We start from the raw sequence: 20,000 nt of genomic DNA, 5'->3' as shown, positions 1-20,000 counted from the left end.
TTGATGTTTGTTGTGTGTGTGTTTGTTGTGTGTGTGTTTGTTTGTTTGTATGTATGTTATGTTTTGTTTGACAGAATAGTCATTATTGTGTGTACTGGAAGTTTTACTTGTTTTACTTTTAACTGTATTAGATTCCGGAGTGAGACATATCAACACCTTCAACTCTGTGGACTATGGGGGGGTCCTCCTCTAAAAATAATCTCTTCGGGTTTAAGAAGGGCAAACGGTCTCGGAGCAAGGCTTTTACCTGGAACGGACTCAAGGGGGCGCACTCCACTAAAAAACAGAAGAAGAGAAGCTTTCTGCCTCTAGACAAACTATTAGTGGGAAACCACAAGAAGGAGGCGCTTCCTCAGAAGAGGTTTTCATTGGGCGTGAACAAGAAGGAGGCGCTTCCTCAGAAGAGGTTTTCATTGGGCGTGAACAAGAAGGAGGCGCTGTCAATCAACAAGAAGGAGTCACTGTTATTCAACAAGAAGGAGGCGCTTCCTCAGAAGAGGTTTTCATTGGGCGTGAACAAGAAGGAGCCACTGTCAATCAACAAGGAGGCGCTGTCAGTCAACAAGAAGGAGGCGCTGTCAGTCAACAAGAAGGAGGCGCTGTCAATCAACAAGAAGGAGGCGCTGTCAAACAACAAGAAGGAGGCGCTTCCTCAGAAGAGTTTTTCATTGGCCATGAACAAGGAGTCGCTGTTATTCAACAAGAAGGAGTCGCTGTCAATCAAAAAGCTGTCGCTTGGTAACTCAAAGGAGGAGTCAGTGTCACTGAAGAGTCTCACTCTGGAGAAGGGAAAGAAGGAAGCACAGCCACAGAAGAGATTTTCTCTGGGGAACATCAAGAAGAGCTCAGCGCCCAAACAGAGGTTCTGTCTTGCTGACCTACCTGAATCCTTTAACCTTTAACCTTTAACCTAAGCCCTGTAGGATGCAGGTGACACCTGTGAGGGGGAGTATACTAGTCTACTGCACACTTCAGGAGGGCAGAGAATAGGAACTGCAGCATGTGTAATACACACTCTTAACCCAATGTGAGACTCTTATTTTGATATACAGTATGTCTACTCTGAGACTCTTATTTTGATATACAGTATGTCTACTGTGAGACTCTTATTTTGATATACAGTATGTCTACTGTGAGACTCTTATTTTGATATACTGTATGTCTACTGTGGGAAGTCCTGGGAAGACCACGATCTTGATTTATTTTGCGTGTGTGTGTGTGTGTGTGTGTGTGTGTGTGTGTCCTGCTAAAAACAACAGAACTTATGACAAGCACCATAACCCTCATTACGGTCCTCTGTGGCTCAGTTGGTAGAGCATGGCGCTAAGGTTGTGGGTTCGATTCCCGCTGGGACCATATACACAGAAAATGTATGCACTCTGCAATGTCAGTCGCTTTGGATAAAACCCATTGGTTCAGTTGATTGGAGCATGGTGCATGTATCACCAGTCAGGAGTCTGATTCCTAAACTACACAGGCCACATGTGACTGTATACACGCTTCTAGAAAGCTCCAGGTGTACAGTTAGAGAGGAGGATACAGGTGTAGTCAGACATACAGACATACAGGTGTAGTCAGACATACAGGTGTAGTCAGACATACAGACATACAGACATACAGGTGTAGTCAGACATACAGACATACAGGTGTAGTCAGACATACAGACATACAGGTGTAGTCAGACATACAGACATACAGGTGTAGTCAGACATACAGGTGTAGTCAGAGATACAGACAGACAGGTGTAGTCAGACATACAGACATACAGGTGTAGTCAGACATACAGACATACAGGTGTAGTCAGACATACAGACAAACAGGTGTCGTCAGACATACAGACAGACATACAGGTGTAGTCAGACATACAGACAGACATACAGGTGTAGTCAGACATACAGACAGACATACATGTGTAGTCAGACATACAGACAGACATACAGGTGTAGTCAGACATACAGACAGACATACAGGTGTAGTCAGACATACATACAGGTGTAGTCAGACATACAGACAGACATACATGTGTAGTCAGACATACAGACATACAGGTGTAGTCAGACATACAGGTGTAGTCAGACATACAGACAGACATACAGGTGTCGTCAGACATACAGACAGACATACAGGTGTCGTCAGACATACAGACAGACATACAGGTGTAGTCAGACATACAGACATACAGACATACAGGTGTAGTCAGACATACAGACATACAGGTGTAGTCAGACATACAGACATACAGGTGTAGTCAGACATACAGACATACAGACATACAGGTGTAGTCAGACATACAGACATACAGGTGTAGTCAGACATACAGGTGTAGTCAGACATACAGACAGACAGGTGTAGTCAGACATACAGACATACAGGTGTAGTCAGACATACAGACAAACAGGTGTCGTCAGACATACAGACAGACATACAGGTGTAGTCAGACATACAGACAGACATACAGGTGTAGTCAGACATACAGACAGACATACATGTGTAGTCAGACATACAGACAGACATACAGGTGTAGTCAGACATACAGACAGACATACAGGTGTAGTCAGACATACATACAGGTGTAGTCAGACATACAGACAGACATACATGTGTAGTCAGACATACAGACATACAGGTGTAGTCAGACATACAGGTGTAGTCAGACATACAGACAGACATACAGGTGTCGTCAGACATACAGACAGACATACAGGTGTCGTCAGACATACAGACAGACATACAGGTGTCGTCAGACATACAGACAGACATACAGGTGTAGTCAGACATACAGACATACAGGTGTAGTCAGACATACAGACAGACATACAGGTGTAGTCAGACATACAGACAGACATACAGGTGTAGTCAGACATACAGACAGACATACAGGTGTCGTCAGACATACAGACAGACATACAGGTGTAGTCAGACATATAGACAGACAGACAGGTGTAGACAGACAGACAGACAGGTGTAGTCAGACCACAGGAGGGTCATCACAGGTGCTTCAGGTAGGGTTTAATGAAGGCTGTTTTTACAGTACATCATCTTGACATCCAACTGAGACTCACTCCTCACACTGCACTCCTGAAACATCTGGAGACAAACTTTCTAGCAGTTTCTAAACGATTGTTCTGTCACCGAACACAAATGCACATCCCTTTTATACATATAATAGAGAACGTTTATACAAATACCTTCCCTTTTTCCTTCCCTTCCCTAAACACTAAATTGTGCGCATGCACACACACACACACATTTCTTCTTCTTCTGCTGTATGATCATAATGTGTCGTTTCAGTAAATATAAAATGTATTTCTGAGTCTGAGTTTCACCGTTGTAAAATGTACTAAATCTGTGTGAGGAGCTCTGATTACACACAATTACACTAAAACATGTGTGCATAATCCAACATATGTCCAAAATGTGAATGCAAATAAAGTTGGTTCAAACATAATTGTGTCGTTCCAGTTGTTGGTCACATCGACGCAAGACCTTTCTGACACAAACTCTCACAGCACCCAACACCCACAAACAAGAACACCCACAAACAAGAACATCCACAAACAAACCATTTGGCATTATAAGAGGCATATATAGAACAGATTAGCTTAGTTGAAAAATTTAAAAAAAAAAAAAAATCGCACAAATTCTGAACTGATAAATGTCAGTGTAGGCTCTGATCCTGCATTATTGGTGTTAGGAATGTTTTGGTTGTGTCTTGTGTTCTGTTGTGTTTCCGTCCCTCTACCGATCTCCATCCTTCCCAGTTTGGTTCAGCTGCACCTCAGGTCATGTGTGTGTGTGTGTGTGTTCTGTGTGTGTGTGTGTTCTGTGTGTGTAAATTCATTGTGACAATTCTCTGTTCAGACCTCGTTCCTTCATAATTCATCCCTTGTATTGTCATTCTGGTGACAGTAGAGAGGTGGTGTAGGTGAGAGCAGCCCATGGGTATCATTTGTCCACGTAGGTTTCTCCTGTCTATATACACTAGTTAGTGGGGGGCAGGTGGCGTCTGTTGTGTTTTGGGTTAGCTTAGGGTGTTGGCGCTGGACTGTGTCTGGTTACTCTTAGTTTAGGGACTACCTTATTTTGGGTTCTTTCTTTGGGCACAATTCCTTAGTCTCGGGACAATAAATCATCATTACACTGTTCACCTTGTCATTGTTTTCCCTGTTCTCACTCCGTGGTACCTGTCTGCGTGTGTCCTATGTTTACCTGGACCTGGACCTGGGCCTGGACCTGGGCCTGGGCCTGGACCTGGGCCGCGGTGCCTAACTGTTGGCTTTGGTTGGGTCTAAGTCTATGACCATGTGAAGTATGTTCGGGGATAAGGTCAGTTTCCCCACAAAATGTTAGGCTCTTTGAGCCTTTGAAAATACGGTGTAAGATTAAATCAATTGGTGGATGGGTGGATAGGGGTGTGTGTGTGTGTGTGTGTGTGTGTGTGTGTGTGTGTGTGCACGCGACTGTCAGCTCTCTGTGTCGGTCAGCATGTCCGCCGTGCCTTTAAGGATGACTGTGGTTCCGTTGGACGGTTCTTCTGCCTCCGAAACACGATTCGGAGAATTCTGGAGAGACAGGAGGAGAGAGGGATGGAAAGAGGGATGAAAGAGGAAGAGGATGAGGATGAGGATGAGAAGGGGAGTAAAAAGGAGAGAAATGGAAAGGGTTAGTAATGTCCAGCCAGCAGAGAGAGAGAGCGATCAGGTGAAGAAAGAGAGAAAAATCATCTTTCTTCGTCTCTTCCTCAGAGTTACATCCCACGTTCTCACAGCGCATCGGAACCACACCCATGACCCAACATTACCCCAACATTGACCCAACATTACCCCAACACAACACAAACCTAGTACCAACCCAAATCCAACCTTCAGAGAACAGGCACATGACAACATTGTGTTGCTCCACCCATGTCACCCTGGTCAAGTGTGTTATTATTCTAGTCATCTCCTGCTGCTGCTACACTGCCCCCTACTGCTCTACTCCTGTCATTGCTTTATTACTCCTTTATTATGTTGTATTGTTGATTTATTGATTGTTGTTGAACGGGGAGCTTCTATTCAAAAAGCAAAAACGCATTTCACTCCATCACTTACGGCTGTATGCGATGTACGTGACCAATACAATTAGATAGGATTCGAAACAAAGTTGTATTCTATTGTAATATAATAATAAAGTAATAATTTCCCTGAGGTTGAAGACTACGTCCGCACGAGACAGAACCCAGCGAGCGCCACTTCCTGGATGACGCGGCCAGACGTAACCAAGGCAACACGCACACAGGCGGAGATTTAACAGCATTTATTCATTATTTTTCAGTGACATTAATTGTTGTACAAAAATAAAACAAAACTGAATAGTATCAGATTTTTTCGAGAAGAGAGACAGAGAGAAACAAACAGTTTAAAATTGCTGTTATTTTGCAATGTTTTTACATCTATAGGATTAAAAATAGGTTTTCATAGTGCTATGAAAATAAAGAGTATTAACAGGCATATTTCTTTAAAATCTGAAAAGCAAGAATATCTACAATTAGCATATTTCCCTTTAACAGTTGCACATATCAATATTCCCTTTGGGAATAGTGAAAAGAAACTGAGGAATGGAATCTTTGGTGTCAGTCATTCTGACCACAGGGGGGCAGTATTGGCAAATGAAATGCATGTGTTTGTGTGCAAAAGGGTAACAAGCAGTTACAGTACATAGGTGGTTGAGAGGAGGGTGCATTTTGTTTTACAGTCATACCAGAGTTTACGCAACACAGCGTGCAACGCTAAAATGCTTCCCTGCAGCCCTGTGTGGTGACATCACTGACAGCTCATATAAATGTCTATCTAATGATGTTTGTGTGGGTCCTGTGTACACACAACATTAACTCATAGCTCTGTTGTTACTCCATGCATGGAGGCGCGCGTGCGTGTGTGTGTGTGTGTGTGTGTGTGTCTGTGCATGCATGTCTGTGCGTGTGTGTGTGTGTGTGTGTACACTCAGCATACACAACATGCCAGAGCAACAAGTCACAGGAAACATGACAAAGAGTGCGACCCCATTCTGACCACCAAACATCTGGAGTGTTTTAGGAAACCAGCGAGCTGCAGAGGGGTGACAGAGAATGCTCCAGAAACAAGCAGACCGGGCCGCTGTTAAAGGCAGCTGAAAACCCAACGCTGTTACAGAGACATCATCCAGACGGAAACTATGTCGAAAGCAAAACGCACCTCTGACCAGACCCCACCTGACCAGACCCCCACCTCTGACCAGACCCCACCTGACCAGACCCCCACCTGACCAGACCCCCACCTCTGACCAGACCCCCACCTCTGACCAGACCCCACCTGACCAGACCCCCACCTCTGACCAGACCCCCACCTCTGACCAGACGCCACCTCTGACCAGACCCCCACCTCTGACCAGACCCCCACCTCTGACCAGACCCCACCTGACCAGACCCCCACCTCTGACCAGACCCCACCTGACCAGACCCCCACCTCTGACCAGACCCCACCTGACCAGACCCCCACCTCTGACCAGACCCCACCTCTGACCAGACCCCCACCTGACCAGACCCCCACCTCTGACCAGACCCCACCTCTGACCAGACCCCCAGACCCCACCTGACCAGACCCCCACCTCTGACCAGCCCCCACCTCTGACCAGACACCACCTCGGCAATCATCACAGGGGACGGCTTTCAATCAATTTTACAATCCAAGTGTTTCATTTCATGAAGTAAAAAGTTTCTCAATTAGACCTTTTTTCCCCCCCCCCCAGCCTTGATGATGTCACGTCATTGGAGTCTTCATGACTACAGAAACAGCCATGCAGTGATCATTAACCCCAGACACACAGAATGAGTACCAGAGAAGAGTCTGCAGGGCGCCCATTAAACCAACCCACAGCACGGCGTCCCTCAGCCCCATAACCCTCCCTTCACGGCTGTAACAGCCACCATTGTTTCATATCACACACCCTTTTTTCCATTCAAGAAAGAACATGTCAATTTCCTCTCGATAACCACCGTGATGCACACACTCTTTATGCATCGTAGAACGACAGGGCCTTGGACACGGGCCGACAGGGCCTTGGACACGGGCCGACAGGGCCTTGGACACGGGCCGACAGGGCCTTGGACACGGGCCGACAGGGCCTTGACGGGCCCAAAAGCCTGTTTAAACGTCCCAGTCGTCTCTCTAATAAAAGCAACTCAAACCAAACAATCTCTGACGGTTCGCTTGGTTGGTAGGATAGTGGTTGTCACAGCGTTCTAGTTAAGAGTGGTTGGTAGGATAGTGGTTGTCACAACGTTCTAGTTCAGAGTGGTTGGTAGGATAGTGGTTGTCACAACGTTCTAGTTCAGAGTGGTTGGTAGGATAGTGGTTGTCACAACGTTCTAGTTAAGAGTGGTTGGTAGGATAGTGGTTGTCACAGCGTTCTAGTTCAGAGTGGTTGGTAGGATAGTGGTTGTCACAACGTTCTAGTTCAGAGTGGTTGGTAGGATAGTGGTTGTCACAACGTTCTAGTTAAGAGTGGTTGTTGTGGTTTTTACAGTGTGAATGTGTAATGACTGGGGGTCTAAGGACGGATGATTGAATGTTGGGGCGGTTGCTGTGTTGTTGTTGTTGTTGTTGTTGTTGTTGTTGTTGTTGTTGTTGTTGTTATCGTGGTTCGGCTCCAGTCGTCTTTTCAAGCGGTTTTGATTGTAGTATGTGTTGTAAGTTGTTGGTTTTGATTGTAGTATGTGTTGTAAGTTGTTGGTTTTGATTGTAGTATGTGTTGTTAGGTGGTTGGTTTTGATTGTAGTATGTGTTGTTAGGTGGTTGGTTTTGATTGTAGTATGTGTTGTAAGTTGTTGGTTTTGATTGTAGTATGTGTTGTAAGTTGTTGGTTTTGATTGTAGTATGTGTTGTAAGTTGTTGGTTTTGATTGTAGTATGTGTTGTTAGGTGGTTGGTTTTGTCGTAGCGGTGTAGTCGCTGTTCGCTAGGTCAGTCAGAGCGGCTGTGGTGATGACGGTCGCCACGGCGCTGCGAAGCGTGCCGTCAAAACGACGTTTATTTAACTTGCTTCTGGTTCAAGTTGAAAATCCCCAGTAATTTTCCCCCATTGGGATTTCTTCAAATAACTAATATGAGCAGTGTAGCGGCCAAGGCTTACCGTTTCTACGACGTTTCTCTTTTCTCGTTAACTACCGTTCCATTGGTCTTTAAGTTAGCCATCTTTTACATCTTATTTACATTTATGGCATTTAGCAGACGCCTTTATCCTCAGCGACTTGGAGCAAATACATTTGTTTAAGTAAGTGAATCATCTGTCCATCAGTCATCATAAGATAAAGTAATCAATGCTCGGTCCAGGGGCCATAGGCAGTCACAATCTCATGTCTCTAAGTTACCTTGTTTATTTTAAAGTTTGACTTAGAGACTAAGTCATTGAGAAACGGTTACCAGAACCAGACGTTAGTTCATCTGTTGATTGTTGATGATTGATGTAGAGCTGCTCTCTCTCAGGCATTTCGTTGTATTCTTGTATTAAATGTAATGACAAATAAACCAGACTTTGACTTTGAATCTGAAAAGAAAATGTACGCTTCTGTGTCACACAATGCCGATGGGAGAAATTAACGGGGGTTCTTGAACCAGAAGCAAGTTCACGGACAACATTTGTGGTCGTGGTCATGGTGTTTGTGGTGGAGGTCATGGCTGCCACCATTGCTCTCTGAGAGTACCTCTTGCTCCATGGTGTTGAAGCGCATGCCCGACAGCTCCGTCTTGCTGTCCTCGCCACCGCCGCAGCCGCCGCCGCCGCCGCGCATCCACCCGCAGCAGAGGATGCGCTTGAAGGTCCTGAGCATATCCTTGTCCCTGAAGGAGTAGATGATGGGGTTCACCAGGGAGTTGCACTCCGCCAACACCAGGCAGTACTTCTCATAACGCAGCACCTTGCACTTGTCACAGCCCAGGCCGTCCAGCAGGAGGACCACCAGAGCCGGGGTCCAGCAGATCACAAAACACCCTGGGAGGGAGGAGGGGAGAGAGGGAGAGAGGGATGGAGACACAGAGAGAGGGTCGGGGAGAGAGAGAGAGAGAGAGAAAAGGGGAAGATGAAGAGAGAAAGTGAGAGAGAGGTAGAAAGTAAAGGCAGGAAGGAGGGAGAGAAGGTTAGGTGTGAGAGAGTGATGGAGAGAAATACGATCATGTGGGTCAGAGATGAGGGAGAGAGGGAGGGAGGGAGGGAGGGGGAGAGAGAGGGAGGGAGGGAGGGAGGGAGGGAGAGAGGGAGGGGAAGGAGGGAGAGAAAACGACAAATGTAAGAATTCCACTGTTCACCACTTACTGTACACACACGTACGCACACACACACACACACACACACACACACACACACACACACACACACACACACACACACACACACACACACTTCCATGTCAGTGTGTGGTTTGGGATTGGTCTCACAGATCTGATTTCATTATGATAATATTCAATTACACGATTTCACAGCTCAGGAATTCGTACTGTACACACACACACACACACACACACACACACACACACACACACACACACACACACACACAGAGCAAAAAATACAGATCCACACAGGAATATGAAAAGACAGTAATACACATGCAGAGGAGGGAGGGTTTTTGTGTCATGGTAGTTCAACTATGCTACTCTGTCTGGACATGCACAGGGCTTCCACACACACACACACACACACACACACACACACACACAATGTAAAAATGTAAAAACACACACACACGACTTGCATGTGAGAAAGAGAGGGAGAGAGATTTGTTTTGTTTTTTTACAATTTCTTAACTTGAGGAATTTAATCTGAAGTTAAAAATGCAAAAGCAGGAGGCAGGGGAGGAGAGGAGAGGAGAGGAGGGGAGGGGAGAGAGAGAGAGGGGAGGAGGGGAGAGAGAGAGAGAGAGAGAGAGAGGGAGAGGAGAGGAGAGGAGAGGAGAGGAGAGGAGAGGAGAGAGAGGGAGAGGAGAGGAGAGGAGAGGAGAGGAGAGGAGAGAGAAAGACTGATCAACAGAAGAGAGAGGAAACAGCAGGAAAGAGGAGGGGAGGAGGGAGGAGGGAGGAGGGAGGGAGGGTGGAGAGAATGTGGGGGGGAAGTGGAGTGTCTGGTTTAACGAGTTTAGACAAGTCAGAGAGGAGCCAGCATTATACCCTGTGTGTGTGTGTGTGTGTGTGTGTGTGTGTGTGTGTGTGTGTGTGTGTGTGTGTGTGGGTGTGTGGGTGTGTGTGAGAATGAGATACAGAGAATCTGCGGGCTAAATTGTGTGTGTGTGTGTGTGTGTGTGTGTGTATGTGTGTGTGTTTCAGTAGTATGCGTAAGTGCATCCGCAGGTGTGTCTCTCTACTCACTGTCTCCTCGCCCTGTATTATAGAGACTGTGTGTGTGTGTGTGTGTGTCTTCCCCTCTCTCCTCATCCAGGACCATGGAGACCGTGTGTGTGTGTGTGTGTGTGTGTGTGTGTGTCTCCTCACCCAGGATCATGGAGACCGTCTTCATCAGGTTGACGACCGTCTCCCGGTGGCGGACCGGTGAGGTGTGCTGAGACATCCGCTGGCTCTTGTGTCTCACGTAGAGGAAGATGCGCGTGTACACGCCCAGCATCACCAGGAAGGTCAGCAGGTTGAGCACCGCCCAGAACACCAGGTAGCTGCGGCTGTACATGGGCGCCATGGTGGAGCAGTTCTCCAGGTCGCACAGGCAGTGCCAGCCCATGGTGGGCACCAGGCCCATGAAGATGGCCATGGCCCAGATGCCGGCGATGAGGAGGACCACCCGCCGGTTGGTCATCTTGCTGTGCAGCTGCATGGTGAAGATGGTCTGGTGGCGTTCCACCGCCACGGCCAGGAGGTTCACCACCGACGCCGTGAGGCTGGTGTCGATCAGGCTCTGCCGGACGAACCACTGGTTCTTGGACAGCTTGATGGTCCAGGGCCCCGTGTGGAACATGAGGTGGAGGTAGGAGATCCCCGAGAACAGGTCGGCCGCCGCCAGGTTCCCCAGCAGGTAGTAGATGGGGAAGTGGAAGCGGCGGTTGACGAAGATGGCCACCATGACCAGGATGTTGGCCAGGATCACGATGACGCACACGCTCATGCCCAGGCTGACCACCAGGTAGTCGCGCGGCCGCCAGTGGTTGCTGATGAACTTGCCGCTCTTGTTGTAGAAGAAATTGACCGACTGGTTGTAGTAGCAGCCGGGGGAGTCGTCCACCTGCGTGTCCATCTTTTCTTCTCCTCCTCCGGGAGCGGTCGGCAGAAAGGGGGGGGGGCGGGGGGCGGGGATGCCGGGGGAATCGCGGAGGAGGGAAAGGGGTGGGGTGGTGGTGGGGGGGTGCCACCGATCAGGTTGGCTGGACGGGCGATGGGGAGGTCAGGGCGAGGGGGTTAGGGCGGCATACAGACTCGCCCTATCGGCGGGCGGGGGACGGGCACGCCATGGGGTGCGGGCAGGGTTGGGAGGTGTCTGGTTTGATTGACTTCTCTGGGTTGGTTCTTTAGCAATCGCTTGCGGTGGGAGGGGGGGGGCCTCGCTCTTGGGTCTGCAGAGGAAATCAACAGTGAGTTCTTCAGAATCAACAACACTACAAGCCTAACCGCTGCCTCAGTACCAAACCAACCACTATCCCTTAACCCCTCCCCTTAACGCCTGGAGATCTGAGAGGATTCGATAGGTCTAAGCAATATCGTGATTGTCAACCACACCTGCCCTTTGTGAAACACTCACCATATTACTTTTATGGAATAGCCTCGGTGGATAGGGGGTGGGTTTGGCACGGTGAACCAACGCAATAAAACTGAACGATGACCTTACAGCTGGGTTTAAACAAACAGACAGCCTGATCGGAAAAGATACCAGGGATAAAAGCACTATTTACAGTAAACCAGCTCTGGTCGCCTGATGTGGTTTTGAACCGACAACATTGTCTGTAACGCAGCTTAACTTCTTCAGTCCTCCAGCCTTGGTTCTCAACAACGAGAGCAGCACAATAACTCAGCACAGAGAGACACACCTCACAATTACACAATCCAGTAATGTAACCCAATCTCAAACAAACACACGCACGCAGGTACACGCGCACACACACACACACACACACACACACACACACACACACACACACACACACAGTGACCCACCACTCTCCTATTGAGAGACAGAGGAGCAGAAAGAGAGGGAGAGATTGAAAGAAGAGAGGGAGTGGACACAAAGACAAAAAAAGACGGATGGGGAGAGGAAGTTGAAGGACAGAGGGAGACACTGGCAGAGGGAGAGGGGGGAGAAAGAGAGGGAGGGAGGGAGGGAGACACTGGCAGAGGGAGGGGGGAGAAAGAGAGAAATGGATGGACAGATCCAGACAGAGTCAGAGTGAAAGAGGCACAGAGGGAGGGAGGGAGGGAGGGAGGGAGGGAGGGAGGGACTGAGAGAGGCAGAGAGGGAGGGAGGGAGGGAGGGAGGGAGGGACTAAAAGAGGCAGAGAGGTGTTAAATAGCTGAGTTTGAGTCAGGAGCAGAAGAATGTAGAGGGAGTGTTTGTGGTGAGTGTGTGTGCGTGCGTGCGTGCGTGTTTGTGGCGATTGCGTGTGTGTGTGTGGCGAGTGCGTGTGTGTGTGTTAGAGGAACTGAGAGATATCCATCTGTCTCTACCTAGAAGCGCTCCCACCTCCCCTGACAGGGCCCGCCCATATGTGTGTGTGTGTATTAGAGGAACTCTCCTGACAGGGCCCGCCCATATGTGTGTGTGTGTGTGTGTGTGTGTGTGTGTGTGTGTTAGAGGAACTCCCCTGACAGGGCCCGCCCATGTTCCTGCCGCTGGAGGACAGGCTCTCCCACAGCGCTGTCAATCAAACCCCAGAGCTACGGTTTAACCTTTGAACCTGATTCCTACTGACATCTTTTTCCCTTCATGTTTACGCAACCCGTCTCTGTCCATTCCTTCTAACAGCACTGGGACCGTCCACACACCGCTGGGACCGTCCACACACCGCTGGGACCGTCCACACACCGCTGGGACCGTCCACACACCGCTGGGACCGTCCACACACAGCTGGGACCGTCCACACACAGCTGGGACCGTCCACACACAGCTGGATACAGCTGGAGGCAGAAATCGGAGGACGGACCATTCCTCATTCCATTCACAACAATGAGCCACGTCCTCTGATTTCTGCCCCCACCAGCCTCCCCTGATGAACGCACGCACCTCCCCTCCCCCCACCTCCCCCCACCTCTCTCAATTTAACTAAATTGGAGCAAGATTACATCCAGACTTTGTGACGGTTGTTTTTCCTGCCAGGGTTACCCTGGTGCACACAAACAACAACATGCAGCCTAACGGCAAACCGCGTGTACGAGTCACACGAACGTGACTGTTCGGAAGAGCAACACGAACGTGACTGTTCGGAAGAGCAACACGAACGTGACTGTTCGTCAGAGCTACACAAACATTTAGCCTCACACAGCCTACAAGATGTACTGTTCTGCTGCTCTTTTTTGTAAATTTGTTATTGCTATTTTGTAAATTACTTGTCAATATTTGCTATTCTGATTTTTATGTCCCATGCACCAACCTCACCAAGTCAATTTCCTGTATGTGCAAATATACTTGGCCAATTAAAAGAATTCTGAGTCTGAACATGACTGTTGGTAAGAGCAACACAAACACTATCCTCTGGACTCAACAGAAAGCCTGACAGCACCACAACACAAACACCATCCTCTGGACTCAACAGAAAGCCTGACAGCACCACAGCACAAACACCATCCTCTGGACTCAACAGAAAGCCTGACAGCACCACAACACAAACACCATCCTCTGGACTCAACAGAAAGCCTGACAGCACCACAACACAAACACCATCCTCTGGACTCAACAGAAAGCCTGACAGCACCACAGCACAAACACCATCCTCTGGACTCAACAGAAAGCCTGACAGCACCACAGCACAAACACCATCCTCTGGACTCAACAGAAAGCCTGACAGCACCACAGCACAAACAAAGGTATCTGAACGCAGGAAACCGAGTGTGAACACAACGTTACTTGTGTAAGAAAGAGAGCGTGCAAGGAAGTAAGTTCTAACTAGTAGATGACATCCTGTGTCTGTCTGCAGCACAACCACAACCACAACCACAAGCCACCTGGGCTGCTGCGTTTCTTGTGCTGTTTCATAAGAAGGGTTGGGGTTAGTACAGGGGGGTAGTGAGGGTGAAGAGGTCTCTAGGGTTGGGGTTAGTACAGGGGGGTAGCGGGGATGAAGAGGTCTCTAGGGTTGGGGTTGGGGTTAGTATAGGGGGGGTAGCGGGGATGAAGAGGTCTCTAGGGTTGGGGTTAGTACAGGGGGGTAGCGGGGATGAAGAGGTCTCTAGGGTTGGGGTTGGGGTTAGTACAGGGGGGTAGCGGGGATGAAGAGGTCTCTAGAGTTGGGGTTGGGGTTAGTATAGGGGGGGTAGCGGGGATGAAGAGGTCTCTAGGGTTGGGGTTGGGGTTAGTATAGGGGGGGTAGCGGGGATGAAGAGGTCTCTAGGGTTGGGGTTGGGGTTAGTATAGGGGGGGTAGCGGGGATGAAGAGGTCTCTAGGGTTGAGGTTAGGGTTAGTATAGGGGGGGTAGCGGGGATGAAGAGGTCTCTAGGGTTGGGGTTGGGGTTAGTATAGGGGGGGTACCGGGGATGAAGAGGTCTCTAGGGTTGAGGTTAGGGTTAGTATGGGGGGGGTAGTGAGGGTGAAGAGGTCTCTAGGGTTGGGGTTGGGGTTAGTATAGGGGGGGTAGTGAGGGTGAAGAGGTCTCTAGGGTTGGGGTTAGGGTTAGTATGGGGGGGGTAGTGAGGATGAAGAGGTCTCTAGGGTTGGGGTTGGGGTTAGTATAGGGGGGGTAGCGGGGATGAAGAGGTCTCTAGGGTTGGGGTTAGGGTTAGTACAAGGGGGGTAGTGAGGGTGAAGCGGTCTTTAGGAGGGACTGTTAAGATCTTTTGGCTGTTGATACAGTAAGTGAAGTGGATTTACATCTGGTAACAGAATGACAGTAACATAATGATGGTAACAGAATGACAGTAACATAATGATTAAACGTGTTCCAGACAGAGATAAATCATTTCCAGATTTGAACATTCTGTACGTGACGTTCTCTGTTGTCTGCAACTGCTGTGGGAAGGATCCTAAGAGTCTGTCTTAAGGGCACCGCCATGTGTGTCAGCGCGTTCTTTCATGATGAAGATGAATCCCTCCATGTCCTTTTTGTAGAAGTGGGCAACATGCATGCCATCATTCTCAATGGAAGTTACTTGTGCTCCATATGTGATTGGCTGGCTTTGCTTTACTGTACTCAACAACATGAAGGCTCCATTTACTGGGGCATGAGATGAGGGTGCTGGTGTGGTGCTTGGTGAGGATGTTGATGCTGTGGTTTGTGACTACCATCATTTTCCCACTGTTTTTCAGGTGTCCCTGTGGAAGTACCTTTTTGGAACCCTTTTAAAGTTCCACACGTAGAACCCTCTGGGGAAAAGGGTTCTACATAGAAACCAAAAGGGTTCCTTAAAAGGTCCAGGACATAACATTCAAGCGTCCTAAAACATTCCTAATGGTTGTAAAGACTGCATCAACAGCAATCAGGGAATGAGATCACTTTAAAGAAATATTGCATTGACAATGTTGCAATGTTTAAAAATGTTTGACGTTTTGGTTTCCTAGCAGACACTGTTACTACCAGGGCTGTTCTAGGGGAGGGGCCAGGGCTGTTCTTTTATGTCCACTTTAGAGGGAGGGGGGATGAGAGGAGTGGGTAGGTCTGAAACACTGTCTCACTGACACATCTGGCTGTGTGTGGTGTGTGGTGTGTGGTGTGTGTGTGTGTGTGTGTGTGTGTGTGTGTGTGTGGTGTGTGTGTGTGTGTGTGTGTGTGTGTGTGTGTGTGTGTGTGTGTGTGTGTGGTGTGTGTGTGTGTGTGTGTGGTGTGTGTGTGTGTGTGTGTGTGTGTGTGTGTGTGTGTGTGGTGTGTGTGTGTGTGTGTGTGTGTGTGTGTGGAAAAGAGGGGAAGTGGGAAGTGGAACTGAACATGTCCAATCTCTAAACACTAAGTTCTGTCTAAGTTTAGTTCCAAGTTCAACATCCTGAGTGTGTGTGTGTGGTTGTGTGTGTGTACTGTAGCTATGTACGGCCTCTGTCTTCTAAATCAAAATGTCATTTTGTGTGTGTGTTGTTTCTGTGTGTTAGAGTGTGTTGTTTCTGTGTGTTAGAGTGTGTGTTGTTTCTGTGTGTTAGAGTGTGTGTTGTTTCTGTGTGTGTTAGAGTGTGTGTTGTTTCTGTGTGTTAGAGTGTGTGTTGTTTCTGTGTGTTAGAGTGTGTTGTTTCTGTGTGTTAGAGTGTGTGTTGTTTCTGTGTGTGTTAGAGTGTGTGTTGTTTCTGTGTGTTAGAGTGTGTGTTGTTTCTGTGTGTTAGAGTGTGTTGTTTCTGTGTGTGTTAGAGTGTGTGTTGTTTCTGTGTGTTAGAGTGTGTTGTTTCTGTGTGTGTTAGAGTGTGTGTTGTCTCTGTGTGTTAGAGTGTGTGTTGTCTGTGTGTGTTAGAGTGTGTGTTGTTTCTGTGTGTGTTAGAGTGTGTGTTGTCTCTGTGTGTTAGAGTGTGTGTTGTTTCTGTGTGTTAGAGTGTGTTGTTTCTGTGTGTGTTAGAGTGTGTGTTGTCTCTGTGTGTTAGAGTGTGAGAGAGAATGAATTGGGTTGAGTAAACACTAGTTTGAATGCAAACCGGTCATTACCGCGGCAGACACACCCGTTGTGTTCCCCTCATCTCCCTCTCTCCCTCTCTCTCTCTCTCTCTCTCTCTCTCTCTCTCCTTCCGTCCTCTCTGGCTTCCTCCCGTTCTCCCTCCCTCTCCTTCTGCTCTTTCTTTGCCAGTCAAACACTGTTGCTGTAGAATGCTGGTTCTGAGTCGTACTGCCGTTTAGACTCGGTCAGTATTCAAACCGGTAAACCTTCCCTCTGATAGACCCTTTTAGTGGACTTTCAACATGACTAGAACTTGTAGCAAATCTACGGCAAGTAGTTCTCTCTTATGTGGTGTTTACCTAGCAACAATACTTTGATTGGCTACAACATGAAGCATCATAATGTTTGTGAATAACGTCACCCTTGGCACGCTAGAACGTCGACGATTTGGGCAACTTTGTTCACCCTCGGCACTGAATGAGTTAAACAAATGGGTGGTATGACAATGGCAAAATCCAGGTGGGGACGGTGAGGACGGTATTAACATAAATAAGCCGGTATACGCTTAAATACCTTATTAAATACCTCTTACCTGCCCAACCCTACTACTGCTGGAATGAAGTCAATGGATGGCGTCATGGTGACCAGCCTCTGTGGCTGTGGGCTCTCTGCACAGTGACGGTGTCCTAACACACTTCAGTCTTGAGCCACAAACGGATTTGGGTTCTGTTCTCCTTACCCTGCTAATGTGAGTGTGTGTATCTAAGATCCTATCATCATCATCATCATCATTATCATTTTACATGATAAGACTTGGCAATGGCTCTGTTTAGACTTCAAAAACACGTGATCCGTTACAGATAAACAAGTGAATTCTCTGAATCCCTGTGTGTGTGTGTGTGTGTGTGTGTGTGTGTGTGTGTGTGTGTGTGTGTGTGTTGACAGACGGGCCCCTTACATGGCCCGCTGTGAGGTGCGGACAGGCCGGCGGGACGCCGCGAGGACACGCGCATAATAAATAACTTTCTTTATTCTACTCATTATTCAACCGAACACGCGCTCTTCCCCTCCCCCTCCCTCCCCCCCCCCCCTCCCCCCCCCCGCGTCCTGGTTTTGTTCCGTTGATGTTTGTTTGTTTGTTTTCCCACCTCCTGGGGTGACTATTACGGGGTCAAAGGCGTTAAAGTGTACGGTTCTTCACCCAGTGCGTGTCTGTGACAGACGACGCAGATCGAGCCATTCTTCTGACAACGACACCAGTCCGCCAGGCTGGCCGGCTGCTTCCCAGCACAACCACATGCAGCCAGGGAGACAGATCGATCAATAGGCCTCAGGTTTTTACCCGTGTGTGCCTCTCTCGGTATGGGTGATTTGTCCGTGCGTGGAGGGCAATAAAAACAACTGATAAGATAACGCGGAGATACTGGCCTACGAATCCCTTCTTTTCTCTTTCTCGTTTCTGTTTAAGCTGCCTGGTGCCGACACATGTATTGTTGTAAGTCGCTTTGGATAAAGGCGTCTGCTAAATGCCATAAATGTAAATGTAAAAATAGACTATCGTGGCCAAACGCTCAGTCTGGGATGTTTGTTCGCTCATCGTTGAGTTGTCCGGTCCGGCCGTCCAGCAGCAGCGCGCGCTCCATCTTCGCTGGCTGCCGCGGCAAGCGAGCGATCGGTACCACCGCGCGAGCCGCCCGCGAAACACAGTAACCGAACACCGAGAACGAGAGGAAGAGATTTAGCAAACACTGCTGTTTTATAGTTATATAGTTATAAAACTAAACTAAATGACAACGTTTATCCAAAATATTCATATGGAAGTTGGTGAGTGTTCTGGGTTTTTTTGTATAAACTCGTTTTTCAAGTCAAACTGTAAAGTAGGTCGACGCACCTCTCTACGTTAGATTCAGCTTCCACACAGAAACGTCGCCTCTATTTCAAAAACAAACGATTCAGTTCCTTACCGTTTTCTTCTTCTTTGCGCCTATTCCTCCATATCGACTTCCCATGCAAGTTTATATCTCTGGTAAATCCTCACAGAGCAAAAAAAAAAAAAGAAAAAAAAGTCAAGCTTCACTTTCGAGTGACTTTGGAACTTGTTTCCACGTTTGTGTACCTGTGCGCAGCGGTGTGTGAGCCGCGGTGTGTGTGAGCCGCGGTGTGTGAGCCGCCGGGGAGGAAGGGCGCGGCGGAGTCGTATCTGTGTCAGAGGACAGCAGCGCAGCGGCTCCGGTTCCACAGGACAACCTGGGCGCCCCGCCCCGCCCCCCGCGGCCCCCGTTGGCTGCTGGAAAACGCATGATGACCAATGAGAGCCCGCGGAGGGATGATTGACAGTGTAGGTGCGGCGAGGCAGCGTTCTGGCGGCCAGTGGTATTGTTTTGATCAGGAGTGAGAAGCCTATTTATTCTAGATATAATAGAGGCCAGGGCTAGGTTCATAGGGCTAGGTTCACAGGGCTAGGTTCATAGGGCTAGGTTCATAGGGCTAGGTTTATAGGGCTAGGTTCATAGGGCTAGGTTAGGGCTAGGTTCACAGGGCCGGGTTCACAGGGCCGGGTTCACAGGGCCGGGTTCATAGGGCTAGGTTTATAGGGCTAGGTTCATAGGGCTAGGTTAGGGCTAGGTTCACAGGGCTAGGTTCATAGGGCCGGGTTCACAGGGCTAGGTTCATAGGGCTAGGTTAGGGCTAGGTTCACAGGGCCGGGTTCATAGGGCCGGGTTCACAGGGCCAGGTTCACAGGGCTAGGTTCACAGGGCTGGGTTCATAGGGCTAGGTTTATAGGGCTAGGTTCATAGGGCTAGGTTCACAGGGCCGGGTTCATAGGGCCGGGTTCACAGGGCTAGGTTCACAGGGCTAGGTTCACAGGGCTGGGTTCATAGGGCTAGGTTTATAGGGCTAGGTTCATAGGGCTAGGTTCACAGGGCTAGGTTCATAGGGCTAGGTTCACAGGGCTAGGTTCATAGGGCTAGGTTAGGGCTAGGTTCACAGGGCTGGGTTCATAGGGCTAGGTTTATAGGGCTAGGTTCATAGGGCTAGGTTCACAGGGCTAGGTTCATAGGGCTAGGTTCATAGGGCTAGGTTAGGGCTAGGTTCACAGGGCTGGGTTCACAGGGCGGGTTCACAGGGCCGGGTTCACAGGGCTGGGTTCATAGGGCTTTCTCTGGATTTGGAGGATAGGGATATCTAGGCTAAACAGCTGTTACTGAATTTTCCAGTTTGCACATGCATAATTGCACTGCTACATTTGCACTGTTTTATTATTATTATTGCTGC

At 48.6% G+C, this 20,000-nt stretch overlaps 2 protein-coding genes and 1 long non-coding RNA gene across 3 annotated transcripts in view; 1 reads left to right on the top strand and 2 right to left on the bottom strand.

Moving 5' to 3' along the window:
• Positions 1-1,756, top strand: part of LOC310821525 (uncharacterized protein) — a 1,961-nt gene extending 205 nt beyond the window's left edge. Inside the window, exon 2 of the mRNA XM_083693611.1 lies at positions 132-1,756. Within this exon, the coding sequence (XP_083549737.1) occupies positions 174-902 (729 nt within the window). The 5' untranslated portion in view covers positions 132-173 and the 3' untranslated portion in view covers positions 903-1,756. The remainder of the gene's footprint in view (positions 1-131) is intronic.
• A 1,850-nt stretch (positions 1,757-3,606) lies between these two features.
• On the bottom strand, positions 3,607-18,875 carry lpar2b (lysophosphatidic acid receptor 2b). The gene is made up of 4 exons (XM_083693987.1): positions 18,689-18,875; positions 10,499-11,565; positions 8,719-9,005; positions 3,607-4,562 (listed from the first exon to the last, which is right to left on the bottom strand). The coding sequence occupies exons 2-4, from the start codon at positions 11,247-11,249 to the stop codon at positions 4,464-4,466; spliced, it is 1,137 nt and encodes a 378-aa protein (XP_083550113.1). The 5' UTR covers positions 11,250-11,565; positions 18,689-18,875; the 3' UTR covers positions 3,607-4,463.
• LOC310821780 lies at positions 5,281-6,326 on the bottom strand. The gene is made up of 2 exons (XR_014554880.1): positions 6,295-6,326; positions 5,281-6,212 (listed from the first exon to the last, which is right to left on the bottom strand). It is a non-coding gene; the product is annotated as an uncharacterized lncRNA (long non-coding RNA).
• Positions 18,876-20,000: the final 1,125 nt, after the last annotated feature.

This window comes from Argentina silus, assembly GCF_951799395.1.
Source record: "Argentina silus genome assembly, chromosome: 22".
NCBI classification, from domain to species: Eukaryota; Metazoa; Chordata; class Actinopteri; order Argentiniformes; family Argentinidae; genus Argentina; species Argentina silus.
Note: the sequence above shows the minus strand (reverse complement) of the source record. Positions and strands in the feature narration are given on the sequence as shown.